At 48.0% G+C, this 12,577-nt stretch overlaps 1 protein-coding gene across 5 annotated transcripts in view; it reads left to right on the forward strand.

Moving 5' to 3' along the window:
* LOC118236292 (transcription factor COE1) overlaps positions 1–12,577 on the forward strand; it is a 148,318-nt gene that overhangs the window by 7,731 nt on the left and 128,010 nt on the right. For all 5 annotated transcript variants that reach the window (XM_035434515.1, XM_035434518.1, XM_035434517.1 and 2 more), the window contains exons 5-6: positions 5,441–5,514; positions 9,307–9,375. In XM_035434515.1, the coding sequence (XP_035290406.1) occupies positions 5,441–5,514; positions 9,307–9,375 (143 nt within the window). The remainder of the gene's footprint in view (positions 1–5,440; positions 5,515–9,306; positions 9,376–12,577) is intronic.

The following is a 12,577-nucleotide window of genomic DNA, read 5'->3' on the forward strand; positions in this document are numbered from 1 at the left end:
TTATTCTGCGGCGTAAAGTGCAAACAACATTAATGGAGACACTGATTAGGATAATGCCAATTATAACGGTACTGCTGCGGTAGCGCTAATGATATTTATTTATTTATTTTTTAGCATCGCGGAGCTCTGTTTTTGCATGACAAGGTTGTGCAGAGACAGTGTGCGGGAGAGAGAGAGAGAGAGAGAGAGAGAAAGAGAGCGAGAAAGAGAGAGAGAGGTGGAGAGAGAGACAGAGAGAGAGAGGGGGGAGAGAGAGAGAGAGAGAAGGAGAGAGAGGGGGAGAGAGAGCGCTGGCGTGTGGTGCGACAGGCCTCGGGTGTCAGTGTGACAGGCGGCGTCTGTGATCAGCGACTGCAGCGTCTGACAGGTCTGCGGAGGACCGCGCGGAAGCCAGCCTCCCTCACCCCGCGAGCGGGTTCGGGCGCCGAACAGCTGAGCGGCGGGAACAAAGGCGCGCGCCGCACGGTCGCGACACCTTTAAAAAAAGAAGAAAAAAGAGAAAGCAGCAGCAGCGGAGGCCCGAGAAGAGAGGCAGACGCACTCCCGGTGACACGCGCGCGGGCGACTGTAGCAGAAAGGGAAGTGCGTCTCTCGTGTATTTATAGCAGCTTGTTTACACGCCTCAGATTCAGCCGTCACATCAAAAAGCCGCGGAAGACAACTGCGGATGAAATATGAAAAGTTACTTCTGCAAAAATGTGTTCAAAGACAAATCGGCGCTACGGTGTGTGCTTGTTAACGCGCCCTCTGTTTAGCCTGATAGGAGCCGCCGTTTCGCGTGCTATGCCTGCTTCATAGTCATTTACCTCCATAGCTTTATAGCCAGTTGTCCCCTTGACGCAAGCAGCAAGCTCTAAATTGGACATCTCTCTGGCAAGAGGGTGAAACATCAGCAAAAGCTGTTAACTTCGTAAACACGTCCTCCAAAATCCCCCCCGTAGTTTCCAGAAAGGGCTCCTGGCCTTATAACCCCCCCCCCCCCCCCCCCGGCCCGCCCCATTATTTTTATTTGATGGCTGAATTTGTGCGTCTGTTTATATTACGTTTAATCACCAACCCCAAAACACTTCAGCCACCTAAACAAATTGCACTAAGTGACATAAATATCCTATATTAGACACTTCCTGTGTTCCTGCGTCTGTTTATGGATTCAGATTGAAGGAAGGTAGGGCTGAATGAAGCTCCTTGTCCCCTCATATGTCAGGATACAAAGAAAAAAAAGAGAAAACATTAAAACTATTTGGAAAACAACTAACAGTATAAAAAAGCAGCCCTGTGTCTTACAGCCATGTCTCTTAACCCTTTAGGCTGTGAGATCATAGATATGTAATATGTGGTTAGAACGTTCAGTTCATGTAACAATCGCTACTGGTAACTGAAAGCAAAGGAGTTCTAGAACACTGACTTTGAAAAAATAGAAACATTCCTGAAAACCTGTTCTTCGAAGGGTTAATGAGGAAAAAAAAACACTGGTGTCAGCCTGCTACTCTGTGTTAATCTTGAGTGAAAGGAAAGCTGATGAGCCCTTCATGTTGTTTTTATTTTCATGGGTCATGGCCATGGGTTTATGTTTTTCCATGCGTGGTTTTTAAAAAACAATGTTGCTCCAGTGCTTTTATATATTTTCAGCTGCGTTTGACAATCACATTTAACCACACTCAGTGGAGTGCACCTTTAAAAGAGCAGCTTCTGTAGCTGTATTAATCCCTGAAGAATTAAGGAGTGGCAGAGCTGGGGATGTAGTGGATTAACCTGAGTGGAGGTGAGGCTGTTTAATTGAGAAGAGATGCTGTAGTATTTCGGGTAGAGTTTGTTGCCAGACTACACTGAATTCGTTTTTAATGAGAACTATTGTGTGGAGGAAGTCTCGGAACTCAAGTGTATTCTCACAAGTATGACAAAGTGTGTTTTGTAATAATAGCAATTTTGTTAGTGCTTAACTGTGAATATGTATGTGGTGGTTTTTAAATATATGTATTTGGGGTGCTGGCTGTGACCCCACCCCCTGCACCCCCAAATTTACAAAAAAGTAATTCCAAATTCATCACATTTAGAATTCCAATAAGTGTAATAATGACTGAAACACGATTTGTATTGACATAACCTTTAAAAATAAACAATAGGAATGAATGATATTTAAAATAATAGACAGTTTAATCTGGCAAGCTGATTATGTATTGATCGTATTTTGATTTGTGTGCGATTGAAAGCCGTGGTGATTCTCTCCGTGTTCCTGTCGATAGGGCCCTGAAGAGAGGAGGGTGCGAGTGGGCTGTATGGTGGGTGTGACACAGGTGGGCTGTATGGTGGGTGTGGCACAGGTGGGCTGGATGATGGGTGTGGCACAGGTGGGCTGGCCGCTGGGTGTGGTGCCTCGAACCTGCAGACAGTGATGAATTTGGTTCTGCTGTAGTAGACTTTGAGTCTCCTTCTCTTCTCAAAGTGGAACAAAAAAAAAAAAGAACAATTGTCCTGGATACAGCCTCTACAGAGGTGAGAATATTTTTTTTTTTTTTTTTTTTTGCATCTCTGAAGAACATGTGCCGGGCAAGTTTTACAGAACTTGAAATACTATAAAAAAAGATTTCTTGATTTCTTATTTTGTCTAAAATGTGTCTTTTTTGCAGTTCACTCACAAGCTACTCATTTGAGGGGAGCACAGTGACATCATCAGTGGCATCAGTCCGTAACGTAAACCAGCATCGGCATGCATCTAATCCCGCGCTGCGGCATTATGGGTAGAGAGGGGGTTGATGGGATGTGACGGTGGTGTGTGGACAGCTCCAGGCTGTGTGTGTTTGGGTGAAAAGAAGCGGTTTGTGGTGCGGGAAAACGTGTTGTTTGGAATGGAGGGTGGGGGGTGGGGGGGCAAAACAAAGCTGGGGTTTTTGGAAGGGGGCGGGGGGGGGGGGGGGTGGACCAGATGGCACACCACGCTCCAGTCTGGCATCCCAACTGCTCACCCCCCCCCCCCTCCACATACACACACACCACCCCCCTCCTACTGCACAATGACCACATATAGCCATGTGTTCTGAGCTCAAGAGACGATACGAGATACAGTGCGAACGCACGTACGCGCAACGGACCTCGCAGAAGAGAACTGGTGACGCGAGAGGGAGCCTTCCTGTCGCTTTCAGCAGCACAGAGAGAGAGGGGGAAACAGAGCTTTCTAGCCTGTCACAAAAACCCAGAGCTTCGTGTTTTGTCGAAGAGCTTTCTCGCCAGGGGAAGGGGCTACACAGCATGAGTCATGAATATTTAAGCGCTGACAGAAGGGTGGGGCCGCAGAAATGTTTTTCTTTCTTTTTTTTGAGGGGGAATAAGAAGAACATTCCCTGTTGCTATTTTTTTTTCGCCTTTTTTTATCGGGTTTGATTTCAGTTTACCATTCGCAGGGTATTCACGGGAAGAAGACCTTTCTCGTGCCCCCTGGAGTTGCGAATGAAACAATGGTACTGCAGTTACATTTTGATTGCATCCACTTTTAAAACAAAACAGGGATAGGACGATTATCCCTGGCCAAATATTGGCACTTATGTGGTTGCCGTGTTCTGCTTGCGGAAAGAGAATGATGGTGATGCCATTACCCAGCCTGCATCTCTGCTGTGGATGCAAAAAATAAAATAAAAAAATAAAAAAACCGCTTATGAAATAATTATCTCCCCATTATTATTGGCTTCTCTATTGTTTTCATATTGGCAAGAATATGAGAAAAAAATTGGCATGCCAAGACCTAGATTTTTCTCACATATTGCCAAAAAAAGGAGCTGTTTCAGCTAGTTTGGAGTTCTAGAATTGAGCGGGGGTATTGTTAAAGGAGGGGGGGGGGGGGGCTCCCGTGGTAATGTGGGGTGGGCAGGCCACCAGTAGGCAGGCCATCCCCAAATTCGCCAGATGACACCACATACCGTTGCCCGTCCCAAGGATACTTTTCCCTGTGCAGCGTTTCGCAGGCCGCAAGGGAACAGAGCTCTGGACAGGTTGTTACGGGCCAGCATCGCCGGACCCGTCCCGCCTGGTTACCCCAAAAAACCCACGGCTATTCAGCAGATCGTTTCTGCCACACCCAGTACATCCTAATGAAGCTCTTCTGCGTGCATGACTTTTGCTCGGGTGGGAATGCTATTTAAGGTGCAAGGTCACAAGTGATTTGAGTGCTCTTAAATGAACATTCTAATGCTGATGTCACAATCACTACTGGCGATCGAAAGCAATGGAGTTCTAGAGCACTGGCTTATAATTTTGAAAAAAAAAGGCATTCCAAAAAAAGCTGCTGTTCAAAGGGGTAAACTGGAACAAATGTTAACGGGAAGGTGGAGAGAGAGGGAGAGGGAGGAGTATGGAAAGCGAGTGTGGGGCGATTATCTTTTTTTAGTTTAATTGTATTTGCCCTGTAGATAGTCTGTTGTCAGAGGGGCACACATCTCAGGCCTATCACCTCCTGAGACCCAGCAGTTAATTTTTGTCCCCTGTAGGGGACAAGAGTCTCTGGTCTTAATCCCCAAGAACCATATAATTATATTATGCTGAAGCTTACACTACAAGGGACATTCAAGAGAACTAAAATAAATAATATTTTTGAAAATAGTTTCACGGCAACATGTTTTTGTCATCAAGACACTTGCATTATGCCAAGAAAATGAAAATTCTTTAGCTTTATTTTCTGCCTGTTCTCGGGAGGATACGCTGGTTCTTGGCTGCGTTTCGGTTTCTGGGGTAAAGGCCGCCCTGGCTGCTCCTGCTCCACCCCTGGGTTTCAGAGCTTCTTTGACCTCTCACCCCTGACCTCTGCACCCCTGTCCCCGGTGTTTCTCTGTGGATGAACGGCGGGTGATCTGTAAAAAGGAACCACAGCATGAGCGCTGGTGTGATCTGGACCTTTACATCTATCATCTCAACAAGTTGGAATTTTTATAAAAAAGGAACCAAACTTGGGGAAAATGTTTGGTCTGAAGTTTTGACTTTATTTGTCAGTCAGTCTCACGGGGTCTGTTGAGCACTTTTAGCTAAAATGACTGGCTTACTGGTTGTGAACTGTTGAACGGTTGTAAAACAGTTACAGTTTTTTAAGACTAAAATGAAATGATATATGTATGTATATTGAACTTATATGTTGGCTTAATATGAGTTGGTGGCAATAATCAATCAGTAAAAATGATTTATAATCAGATATGAAAAAATGCATAAAAGCACAACCCTATGTCATGTTGGGTGTTGTGTAATGTTGGATTGGGATGCAGCGTTTGGAAGCTGAGAATGCCCTTAACTTGATTTGATTTTGTGAGTGAAGAAGCTTGCCTGAACTTCAGTTTGGGCCCAGTGACAGGAATGATGTCACGTGTCATGACAGTCATACCTGACTCGGTCGGCTGCAAAGCAAACAAACGATGAAGTGATACAATGAAGTTTAATATCTGTTTTCCCCCCTTTTTTATAGGCGATCATATATGAAGGTCAGGACAAGAACCCTGAGATGTGTCGAGTGCTGCTGACGCACGAGATCATGTGCAGGTAAGACCCGCCCCCCCCCCACCGCCCCCACACCCGCCCCCCGCGGCCCCCACCGCCCCCGCCCTCCCGTCAATCAATCTACTGCCTGTCGGTATTATTATAGACTCATCATGGGGTGCATAAACCCATTATGATGCTTTGTTCTCAAACTTAAGAATGAAATGTGGGCAGGTTGTGAAATGAATCTAAAACAAATCTAAACTTTGACACATCTTTGTTGAAATGTTGCAATGATTGTGTAAGAATTGAAGTACATGTGCAGCTCATTGAAATGTCGAGACAAAGTAGCATAGCTGCCCACCAACACACACACACGTACACACACACACACCAGCACACACACACGCATACACACACACACGTACATACACACACACACACACACACACGTACATACACACACAAACACACACGTACATACACACACACACACGTATACACACACAAACACACACACACACACACACACACACACCAACACACACATACGTACATACACACACACACACACACGCATACACACACACACACACACACACACACACAGTCACACACTTAATGCTCATGGTCCTAGCTCAACCAGGCAGGTAATATTCATAATGGGGACAGCACATTGAAGCAAAGCCATAGCACCCAGCTCTGCTGTTTGTTTTCCGTCCAGCACCCCCACACCCCCCCCCCCTTCAATTTTTCCTCCCTCCCTCCCTCCCCGTGAGGCTTGTTCTTCCAAAATGTGCCGATCCAGGGCTCCTTTGTACTCCGATTAAAGGACATAATTCTCTAAGGACCTCAAAGCAGAAATGATGCTGCCCCCCCCCCCCACCCCACCCCAAAAAAAACGATCCAGCTGGGTTTTCTGAGAGAACACTCCAGGACCCCAAAAATTACCCAGAAGTCCCTGCTTCGCCCTTTAATGATGTCACCTTTATCTTCAAACTGAGGGCGGACTCCCAGTGATGTAATGTGCACGGCAGCCGCCGCACATCCAAAAATCTGACCCCCCCCCCATTTCTTTCTCGCTGCTGCTAAACAGGTCACCCCTCTGTCCCCCACCAAAGTAGAGAGAGAGAAAAAGGACGAGGAGATGTTGCGCCTTTAATTAAAGTAAAAGATGAATTCCTCTTGTTTAAAACTGGGTTGTGAAGGCAGGCTCCTTGTCTATTTTTGGAGAATGGCAGAGAACATTTTAAAAAGTTTTTTCTCCTAAAAATATCGCTCTCCGGCTCGGTTAATTAGGACAGGTAGAAACTCATTACTCAAGTTGAATTTTCTGGTTATTCTGAGGGTAATAAATGCGCTTCGCACCGCCTTCTGACGGTGAAATATATGCAGGCGATTGCAGAGAAACACGTGTGCGCACACATGCGCGCCACACACACACACACACACACGTGCACACATATGCATGCATAATAAGCACGTGCATACGCACACATGCACACACCTGCTACTCCCTCGACAATCCCGCATGCTCGCACACACGCACACACGCACGCACTTATGTCCTGGTGAATACATTTTGAATTTGCTTGTGAAACTTTTCTCTGAATAGGGTTCTATGTTGTGAAGCGATGAAAGATAGAGATGTCCATCCCCTTTCAAACTATTATACTAAAGGTAACCCCCCCCTTCCCTCACTGCTTGTCCTGTGGACCAGGATGTGCTAATTCTGGGGGGGGGCGGCGGCGTTTGGGGTTCAAACACAGCTGCAATTATAAGCACAAAATGAGTCTGTTCACCATTAATCAGTGCTGCTAATTGTGCCACGCTACCATTAGCCATATGGTACCAAGCCAGCTTGCAACCACGGCACTGAGATCCTTTTATTTTTTCAAAGGGCGGGGGGCTGATGGATGGGAGAAAGAGAAAAAGGGGGTGTCCAATGGTTTTCAAAAGAAGGGCTTTTCTCTGAAGTCCAGTTTCAGGTTTACGTAGGTGACAGGACTGCGTTCGAAAGCTGTTCTGAAAACTGTGTTTTTAGTTAGTTTCTTGGTCCCATAATATCAGCCAGGACTGAGGACTGTGCCAGTAATCGCTTGAAATGGTTGTGTTTGTAAAAAAACAAAACAAAAAGAAAAACTCAGGTTAACAGGTTAGAAGAGCAGTTGTGGCCTCTCATTAAACAAGGCGCACCAGATCCTGGTAATTACACAATGTTATTTAGATGCAGTTTGTGCCAGAGCTTCAGCAGGAAGGGGTGATTCTGAGATCAAAGATGCCACCTCCTTGGATGTCCTGTGGGAGAGAGCTGAAAATTTAGAGGGAAGAGAAAAGGCTATCAGCAAAGCTTGTGTACACATGTGCTGATTAGCATCGTTTCCATTGGAACGGCCTGCTGTAGAGAGCAGAAGACTCCGCCTCCCATGGGGAAAGCCTGATCATTGGAACATTAGAAAGTGGCCAATCAAATCACAAAAGAAACCCAAGTACATGTTTACATATACATACACAATATGTACACACTTACACTCCCGCACATGCACACGTGCACACACACACACACACACACATGCACATACACACACCCACACCCACATGTTCTTGCACACACACGTGCACCACCCACACTCACACACATGCGCTCACACACACTCAGACACATGCATACAGTCGCACACACACACACACGTGCATGCATGCGCACACACACACACAAACACACACATGCGCATGTTTATGGACACACATATACACGCACGCACACACACACACACACACACACATGCGGATGTTTATGCACACACATATACAGGCACACACACGCACACACACACACATTCGGATGCTTATGCACACACATATACAGGCACACACACGCACACACACATGCACACACGCAGGCACGCACACACACACGCACGCACGCACGCACACCCACACACACACACACACACACACACACACACACGGTCCACCCGTCCCTTGGGCTCTGTTCTGTTTCAGTGGGCCCACACTCTGACCCACTTCTGAAAGAACCACAGATCACTCCTGAGGACCTGACTGTTTTCTGAAGGGAAGGTACAGAGGGAGAGAGAGAGGGAGGGATAGTGAGAGAGAGAGAGAGAGAAGAGTAGCAGGGAGGACTGAAGAGAGAAGGATAATGAGAGAGATGGGTGACCAGTACAGAGAGAGGAGAAAGATAAATGGGGTGAAAGAGAGAGAGAGACGGTGAGTGAAAAAGCGAGAGAGCAGTGAGAAAGAGAAAGAGAGAGAGAGACACGGAGTGAAAGAGAGAAGGAGGGTAGGGATAATGGGAGAGATGGGTGTCCAGCACAGAGGCCCCTGTGGCTGGTGTCCTGCTGGACAGAGACAAAGCGTGCGGTTTTCTGTGTCAGAGCCCTCCCCTCACCGCACTCAGGCCCCTCCACCATCTGTGCCGCCGAAATGTGAGCTGATGCCCCCCCCCACCCCCACCCAAAAAAAAGAAACCCCACCGCACCCTCCACCCCCTTCTCTTCTGTGTCCTCTCCTTTTATGCCCCAATCTGAGGGGGTGTCGGGTGAGCCTCGGATTCACAGGAAAGAGGGGGCGGGGAGGATGGGAGGGGGGTGGGAATGATTACCTGCCCCAGGTGATTTGAGGGGGAGGGATAGCCTCACCCGCCCAGCCCCCCCCCCCCCATCTCTCCTGCACACCTGTTGTCATCGGCAGCAGGTAGCTGCGCACAGAGCTGTCCGTCCTTTCAGGGTGTGTGAGCCTCCCTTAACCTGGATCAGCAGGGTTAGCGGGGACATATGTCTGTAAAGCCGTGCCCCGTTTGACTGTTTTCCATCCCCCGCCCCCCCCCGACAGTCGCTGCTGTGACAAGAAGAGCTGTGGTAACCGTAACGAGACGCCGTCCGACCCCGTCATCATCGACAGGTAAGGCCCCCGCCCATTTCCTTTTACCACCCCCCCACTACAGGACCTCATCATGTCTGCTGTGTCACCAAATGGGGGAAGGGTGGGGGGGGGGTAATTGAGTTCCTGGTTTGCCTGAGCCAGAGGGCGGTGAGGAATTTGGGTCAGAACCTGCTGTATCATGAGAGAGAGATGGGAATTTGGGTCAGAACCCTGTGTATTATAAGAGAGTGAGATGGGAATTTGGGTCAGGACCCTCTGCATTATAAGAGAGAGAGATGGGAATTTGGGTCAGAACCCTCTGTATTATAAGAGAGAGAGATGGGAATTTGGGTCAGAACCCTGTGTATTATAAGAGAATGCGACAGGAATTTGGGTCAGAACCCTGTGTATTATAAGAGAGGGAGATGGGAATTTGGGTCAGAACCCTGTGTATTATAAGAGAGGGAGATGGGAATTTGGGTCAGAACCCTGTGTATTATAAGAGAGGGAGATGGGAATTTGGGTCAGAACCCTCTGTATTATAAGAGAGAGAGATGGGAATTTGGGTCAGAACCCTCTGTATTATAAGAGAATGCGACAGGAATTTGGGTCAGAACCCTGTGTATTATAAGAGAGAGAGATGGGAATTTGGGTCAGAACCCTCTGTGTTATAAGAGAGGGAGAAGGGAATTTGGGTCAGAACCCTGTGTATTATAAGAGAGAGAGATGGGAATTTGGGTCAGAACCCTGTGTAATTTGAGATCCAGGTGGAGGGCTGTAGAGGTGTGTGTTCCTGCCGGCCTGCGGTTCGAGATTGAGGACTGAGGACAGGTGCATTGTGGGCCGGCTGCTCGTGTTGCATACCAGCGGCGGGAATTCAAAGCCTCGCAGTGTCAGTGATCGCCATGACAGCCGCTGAAAGACCAGGCCTGATTTATCTGCGACGGGCGTGCGTCTGTTTACATTAGGGTTGTGGTGTCAGGACTCGGGAAAAGGCCAGATTTGTGACTGTCCCGGAACAGGGAGGGGCCAAACGGAAGCACATTACAGCTCATTTGGGAAATCTGACCCCTGGAGGAGGTGTGTCAAGCATCTTACCCTCTTTGCCATAATTCTTTTTTTTTTTCCCGCGAGTTACTTATGAGCCATTTATTTATCTGCAAACGGCTATGAATCGATAATTTAATGCGGCAGTAATGGGCTTTCTGGTAATCAGAATAGTAATTAAAACATATATGTCAAGTCTTCAAATAGACAATAGGCTATAGAATAGATCAATAATATTCTGAGTTTGTTGTAGAAGTAGTAATGGAAAGCTCTTTATGGCTGTGTATGGTGATTAAAGTTAGCTATATATGAACCTTGTGCTGGTCGGAGAGGGTGTGCGCTTGTCTGTCTCTGTGAGTGTGTCTGTGTATATACTGCATCTGCAGGTGTGTGTATGTTTGTCTGTGTGTGCGAGAGAGAGAGAGAGAGAGAGAGAGAGAGAAAGCAAGCGCATTGTTCATGGGTTATAGTGTTGCGTGCATATCCTCGTTTCTCAAATGAACACAGCGCTTTCATAGAAGCGAGCCATCCCAGAATGCACCGCTCTGAGAATCAGGCCAGGTCTAGCTGGCTCCTGTGTCCTTGCGGCCCCTGGGGGCCGTGAGCTCCTGTGGGCAGCTGCACCCCGCTGCGTTACTTTAGGCTTCGCTGAACAAACAGCCCCCCCGAACACGGCCAGCTGAACGCTGTGGCTGAACGCTCTGTTCCACCCTGAGCACATGCCCTCGATTATCCGGCCCGCCGTGTGAAAACGTGCCTGAGAGCTCATCGCCTTTGCGTGTGCGGCGCTGGGGTAGGCGTGTGCGGCGCTGGGGTAGGCGTGTGCGGGGTGCGCGGTGTGAACGCGGCGCTTCCGCGAGGCGATGTGTTAGTCGTCGCGTTATTTTAGGCAGTGACATTGTTTGCAATAGTTTTGCAATCAATTTTTGTATCTCCTGGTGACCTGTCCAGGGTGCATTCGTGCTTCTCGTACAATGTATGCTGGGATAGGCTCCAGCACCCCCCATGACCCCGACCAAGAAGAAACGAGTTAGTTAATGGATGGATGGATGGATGGATGGATGGATTTTTTCATCTGCACTACGCGCCTTTTTGCTTTATTGTCTGTGCTGTTCTTGAGAAGAGCGCCTGCAGACTGCGTGCAGCTGTGCATACGCGGCAGAACCGCTGCCTCTGTGTGCACGTGTAGGTTCTTGCGTACGCTCTTCTGTGGCTCCGGATGATGTAATCGTGCGCCCTCCTGCCCGTCCCCCTGCCTCTTTTCCCCAGTGGGGGGCGCTGTTGTGGGCGGCGGGGTTGTGGCGGAGGAGCTGCCGTTCAGCGGCAGATCGGCGGCGGCGCTTTTGTCCCCGTTCGCAGCGGGCCGCGGCGGGAAAATGGGTCAGGGGAAAAACACAGCAAACGAGCAGCGAACAGCCTCGTCTGCAACAGACCCGTCTCCCCGCGCTTTCGCTCTCCGACCGCCAAACAAGTGTGCGACGCTCTCGCTGATACCGCCTCAATTAGCCGCTATTATTCCTCCCAAAAGCGTAAAAAAAACATTTTACACATTTATTTACCCCCTTGAAGTTATTTAGTTCAGTAAATAAGATCTCATTAGGGCGCTCTTGTTTCAAAGAGACGATTAGATGTTTCGGCGGTAATTAGCCGGGCTAAGGCTAATCTTTCGGGATGACTAATGGGGGTGCTTTCCTAATTAGGTTTGCCAAGGCGCAAGAATAGAGCGGTTCCACGGAAACACGGAGAATGTCAGAAAGATAAAGTTTGCTAATGAGTTGTGGTTATGTTGTTGAAAGAACGGATCCCGTGTGTTTATGTGGATTCTGGCTCTTAAGTGTGTTTTCACAGTACGGACTTAAACACGAAAAGGCTACGGAAACGCTTTTGCTGCGTTGGCTACGTTGCAGTGCTTAACGCAGAAGCAGTGCACTTTGCCTCAGGAAACGAGCTTCACAGGCCTGGGAATCTGAGTTTTCCGTACACGAGTCACGTATTTTCATTAACCCTTTAAGGTGTGAGATCATTCGATATGTGATTAGAATGTCCTTAACTGAACATTCTAATGCTGATCTTGCTGGTGGCAGGGAGGGGTGGAGCGGGGGGGAGGGGGGGGGGGGCTTCTTCCAAATGTATTATTTCCCACTCTTTTGTTTGGGACTGATTAACAGGGGTAGAGTTGAAGCTTTCTAAAGTA

The sequence above is a fragment of the Anguilla anguilla genome, chromosome 9, assembly GCF_013347855.1.
Source record: "Anguilla anguilla isolate fAngAng1 chromosome 9, fAngAng1.pri, whole genome shotgun sequence".
NCBI classification, from domain to species: Eukaryota; Metazoa; Chordata; class Actinopteri; order Anguilliformes; family Anguillidae; genus Anguilla; species Anguilla anguilla.